This window comes from Miscanthus floridulus, chromosome 11 (assembly GCF_019320115.1).
Source record: "Miscanthus floridulus cultivar M001 chromosome 11, ASM1932011v1, whole genome shotgun sequence".
NCBI lineage: Eukaryota > Viridiplantae > Streptophyta > Magnoliopsida > Poales > Poaceae > Miscanthus > Miscanthus floridulus.
Window position 1 is genome coordinate 85,770,108 of NC_089590.1, and position 5,319 is coordinate 85,775,426.

General features: G+C 51.9%; 1 protein-coding gene and 1 long non-coding RNA gene across 2 annotated transcripts; one reads left to right on the top strand and one right to left on the bottom strand.

Moving 5' to 3' along the window:
* Nucleotides 1–652: 652 nt before the first annotated feature.
* Nucleotides 653–5,117, top strand: LOC136491449 (polygalacturonase QRT3-like). The gene is made up of 3 exons (XM_066487734.1): nucleotides 653–890; nucleotides 3,430–3,666; nucleotides 3,802–5,117. Exons 1-3 carry the CDS (start codon nucleotides 843–845, stop codon nucleotides 4,798–4,800), a joined length of 1,284 nt encoding a protein of 427 aa, XP_066343831.1. The 5' UTR covers nucleotides 653–842; the 3' UTR covers nucleotides 4,801–5,117.
* On the bottom strand, nucleotides 1,173–2,026 carry LOC136491450 (uncharacterized). The gene is made up of 2 exons (XR_010768039.1): nucleotides 1,702–2,026; nucleotides 1,173–1,455 (listed from the first exon to the last, which is right to left on the bottom strand). It is a non-coding gene; the product is annotated as an uncharacterized lncRNA (long non-coding RNA).
* Nucleotides 5,118–5,319: the final 202 nt, after the last annotated feature.

Here is a 5,319-nt window from a genome sequence, read left to right on the forward strand (position 1 = left end):
GAAGTTGTGTTGAAAGTACATTTTTTGGCGATTTTTAAAATGCAAAATAGTTAAATAACGTCCTGATGTTTTGATTCTATTGTTTGGTATAAAGTGTGTGTTATGCCGTGAAATGGTGGTTGGTAAAATTTGGTAAATTATTGACCATTTAAAAATTCAACCAAAAGTGCTTAGGAACATTAGTTCTAACTGAAACCTTGAATTCTTTTAAATATGAAACGATAGTAGACAATGCCGTTTTGGCATTCGATTTTCAATAAAAATGGTTAAGCACTACATCTATGTTTTCGCACGATCGGTTGCAGTTAGGTGTATACTAGGACGTGGTGCAGATTGTGGTTATGTTTGAGTTATGATGCTCACGCAAAAATTGACCGAACTTCGCTAGAACGTGTTGAGGACATGTCGTTGGCGCTCTGTTTGTGAACCAGCACCTATAGTGATGCGATCTCAGCCGCTCACCTCAACTACCTCGCCCCGCCCTCTCTTGGTCGTTCATTTCACCTAACCGAGCTACTGCTGCCGCGTACCGCCTCTGCTTGTCTCTGTCTGCCTCTGCCGAAGCCACCAGGACATAGCGCAAATATGCATGCATCATTAGCACGCGGGCCCGAACCTTGACCGAAATTGTTGCACAGTATGCTCCTGTTGCTGGCACATGGCCACTGCCCTTGCTGGTGCGTGCGCCATGCCCGGCAGCCCACGTCCTGCTCGGTCCTCGTCGACCCCGCTCTCGTCCTTTCGGCCGTGGCCGCACATGCTGCTGCCTGCCCTGCCCTCTGCCTTCTTAAGGCTCGCCAAGCTCGCCCCGCCCTGCTTACAGGGATCTCGCGCTCAGGAGGATGGAGAGCGTCAGATCCTCCTTCGGGGCCAGAAGAGATTTGGCAACGGTATGTATGTCTTTCCTGTCGCATGCTTTTTCTTCTTTAGGCTGTGTTTAGTTATAGGAAGTTGGAATTTGGGGCTATCGTAGCACCTTCGTTTTTATTTGGTAAATAGTGTTCAAACATGGACTAATTAGGCTTAAAACTTTCGTCTCGTAATTTCCCACCAAACTGTGCAATTAGTTTTTTTTTTATCTATATTTAATGCTTCATACACGGGCCGCAAACATTCGATGTGACAGATACTATAACAATTTTTAGAAAGTTGAGGTGTAACTAAACAAAGGCTTAGCTTTCGGTTCTTCGTTCGTTCTCGCTTGAGTGCGGTTCAGGTGTTCATTGCTCTTTGCTCCTACCCTCCTTTTTTTTAATTATTTATTGTTTTTAATTCATCATACGGTCCCCTCCTTTCCCCTTGCAGTAATGAGTTGTTTAATGGGCAGTTCGTAGTAGTCTCGTACAGTCAGTCAGTCCCCTCTGAATCTCTGATCATGTTTATTTGGAGTGTACGGGCACCAGCAAATTAGAGATAGAAGACAGACAGAGACAGATGCGTCGGCTTGCTTTGCAGCTAAGCCCTGGTTTAGTTTCACCCCAATATCTCAAAAAGTGCTATAGTACCTATCACATCGAATGTTTGCGGCCCGTGCATGAAGCGTTAAATGTAGACGAAAAAAAAACTAATTACACAGTTTTGTGGGAAATTACGAGACGAACGTTTTGAGCCTAATTAATCCATGTTTGAACACTATTTGCCAAATAAAAACGAATATGCTACAGTAACCCCAAATTCCAACTTTCTGGAACTAAACACAGCCTAAGCTTTTACTGGGAGTACATTAAGGCTTTGTTTAGATGCCAAAAAAATTGGCAAAATGCTACTGTAGCGGTTTTCGTTGTTATTTGGTAATTAGTGTCCAATCATAGTCTAATTAGGCTTAAACGATTTGTCTCGTGGATTTCGTCTAAACTGTGTAGTTAGTTTTATTTTTTATTTATATTTAATGCTTCATGCATGCGTCTAAAGATTCGATGTGACAGAAAATCTTAAAAATTTGGTAAAATTTTGGGAACTAAACTGGCCCTGATTCTTGCATTTTTGCAAGAAAAGTAACGGTCTTTACCATCAACCAAATGGAGCTTTGCAGATCCAATCCCCACCGTCTCGATTTCCGCCGTCCGTCACTGTCGACGCTCAGCAGATCCAATCATCCGAAGCCTTCCTGGAGAAACATACTCAAAACGTCAGGCTCGTCGGTCACCCAAGCCAACCACCACCCATAGGACAGGATCACAGGCAGGCCCGTCCCATGGGGGAGGGCAGGCAGTGCGACGCCCGATGGCCCATAGCACTAGGGGCCCATGCGTATACGTATATGTAGTATATGTATTTGGCTCCATACGGTCACGTCCAGTTCAGTCTGCGGCTCTGCGCGGCAACCCTTTCCTATTCGTGACTCCGCGTCAAAGCATGCGTGCTGTTGCGCCGCGGCGGCTGTTCCGACGTTCACAAATCCTAAAATCCCGATTTCCGTAATCTGGAACCCCGTGATCCCAGCAGGCGCCCACTAACCCAGCTGCGCTGCAGTCCCTTCATCCCTGTCCCCAACTCTCTGCGGTAAGTGATTATGGTTTTAGTTCATCAGTATTTATTGTTTGTTCAATCTGAAAACTTCAGTTTCTTTTTTACCTTGCAATCTAATACATACAGGCATCAAGCGATAGTGCAGCGAATTGTTGATCTATTAGTTTAATTATTTAATTCATCAAGAAACTTATGGACATGCCACAGGCAGCAGGCTGCCCATAATTTATTTTAAATTTTAAGTCATTTCATGGATTTCACCGTTCTTTAAGCTTCTTTGATGTATTGTCGTTTTTTAACCAACTATATTTTGCGAGTTAACTCTTATTACCAGTAGTACTATATAGTTCAATCTCGTGATATTAAAATATTAAATTGCCGGGACTTCATTGTGTTGTTTGCCCAAGGGCCCTAGAAATTGTTGGGACGGCCCTGATCACAGGAGTCATACGCGAGCCGTTTCACCGCTGCGTTCCTGCGAGTCCGCCATTTTGCATTGCAGGTGCGTCAGGTTCTTGACCGCAGCAAAGCGCATGACGCCGTCTTTCTGAAACTCTGAAATCTACCCCCGCCTGCATTTTCTTCGAAGTACCAAACTTACGGCATTGCCTCCCAGTTTCCCCGTGCGATTTCGTCAGGAAATGTTTGGCGTGCTCACACTCCGCACTCCAGCGCTGGCAAAGCAACTTTTCCCCGTCCCAGCTCTGTTTCCGTCTCCGGCAGCGGCAATGCCATGCCAACCACCGCTACCTGCCCCGCGCCAAACGCCAGATGCTTTGCAGCTACTCGTGCAGCCGTGCTCGCCCCGTGTCGCACTGTCGCACACGATTGGCGCGTCCGTGCGGCAGTCTTTAGTTCAGCGACAACAGGCAAAAAAAAAAAAAAAAAAATCACCCCTTCGGAACTGTACTGCCACGTCAGTCTGACCTGGCGCCGAATGGATGCGATGCGATCGTGCAGGCTTCCGCGAGCGCGCGGGTGTACCACGTGACGGACTACGGCGCGGACCCGACCGGCGCGACCGACGCGACGGCGGCGATCAACAAGGCCATAGCGGACGCGTTCCGCCCGCCGACCAACGCCACAATGACCGGCGGCATCCCGGACCTCGGCGGCGCCGAGGTGCACCTCGACGGCGGCACGTACCTCATCAAGGGGCCCCTCACGCTGCCGGCCTCCGGCGGCGGTAACTTCAAGGTGAAAACCACACGTACCGATCGTCGTTTCTGTTTGTAATATAAGATTGCTGTTGCTGGCTGGCTGGCTGGCTGGCTACTTGCACGCTTGCGCTGCTGACACGTACCACCGTTATTACGCCGGCGCGTGGCGCAGATCCACAGCGGGTCGCTGCGCGCGTCCGACGACTTCCCGACGGACCGGTACCTGATCGAGCTGTCGGCGTCCAAGAGCGGCAGCGGGCGGAGCTTCGACTACGAGTACGCCACGCTGCGTGACCTGATGCTGGACTGCAGCTACCGCGGCGGCGGCGTGACGGTGGTGGATTCGCTCCGCGTCGCCATCGACAACTGCTACGTGGCGCACTTCGCGTCCGACGGCATCGCGGTGCGCGGCGGGCACGAGACGTTCATCCGCAACACCTTCCTCGGCCAGCACATGACGGCCGGGGCCGACCCCGGGGAGCGCGACTTCACGGGCACGGGCATCCACCTCGACGGCAACGACAACTCCGTCTCCGACGTCGTCATCTTCTCCGCGGCCACGGGGATCTTGGTCACGGCGCCGGCCAACTCCATCTCCGGCGTGCACTGCTACAACAAGGCCACGGGATTCGGGGGCACGGGCATCTACCTCAAGATCCCCCGCGAGCTCACGCAGGCGTGGATCAGCAACTGCTACATGGACTTCACCAGCATCGTCGCCGAGGACCCCCAGCAGCTCCACGTGTCCGGGTCCTTCTTCTTCGGCGACGCCAACGTCGTGCTCAAGGCCGTCAAAGGTGTCGCCAGGGGCATCCAGGTCGTCGGCAACATCTTCAGCGGCCGGGACAATGGCGTCGACATCGTGCAGCTGGACGGCAATTTTACCACCGTGGACCAGGTGTACGTGCAGCAGAACTCCGCCACGGGGATGACCATCAAGTCCACCTCTGCGCGCGCGTCGGCCGAGGGCAACGGGAGCTCCTGGACGCTCGACTTCTCGCCGGTGCTGCTGTTCCCGGACCGCATCGGCCACGTGCAGTACTCGCTCGTCGCCGGCGATGAGTTCCCGGGCCACACGCTCCGGAACGTGTCCGGCAACCAGGTCGTCGTCGCCACAGACAGGGCCGTGTCGGCCACAGTTCACGTGCTGGTGGACCAGAACAGCGACTGAGATGAGAATGAGATGGTGCGTCGATGTTAGATAAATTGACGCACGGGATATTCATGTAATCTTAGTCAATTAAGAGTCTATAATAGTCAGGTAGGGGAGAGCGTGATCGTAGGCGTGTGGGATCACGACTCGCCCGGTTGTGTCCGGTAGACTCACGCCATGTCGTTCAGAGCGCGCGTAGCGCACGTCGCGGTGCAACGGCGTTGCGATCTTTGCGCGATGTGGCGTGGGGGGTTTGGAGTCTGTAAACCTCGAGCAAGTCTATAAATACAAGGAACACAAGGCCGAATAAGCTGTGGTTGGTTGCAGCGTCATAATCCAGCGCGATCTTGAGTTCTTGCATCTCTGAGGATTTGTCTCACCGCGATCACCATCGAGTCCGGCAACGCTAACGGCGTTCTGGAGCTTGTCTAGCTCCAACAACTGGTATCAGAGCTGGCTAGGAGGTGTTCGGCGACGGAGAGAAGACGAGGAGGGTGCTGGGTGGTTGAACCCATCAAGTCCAAGATCGAGAAGACG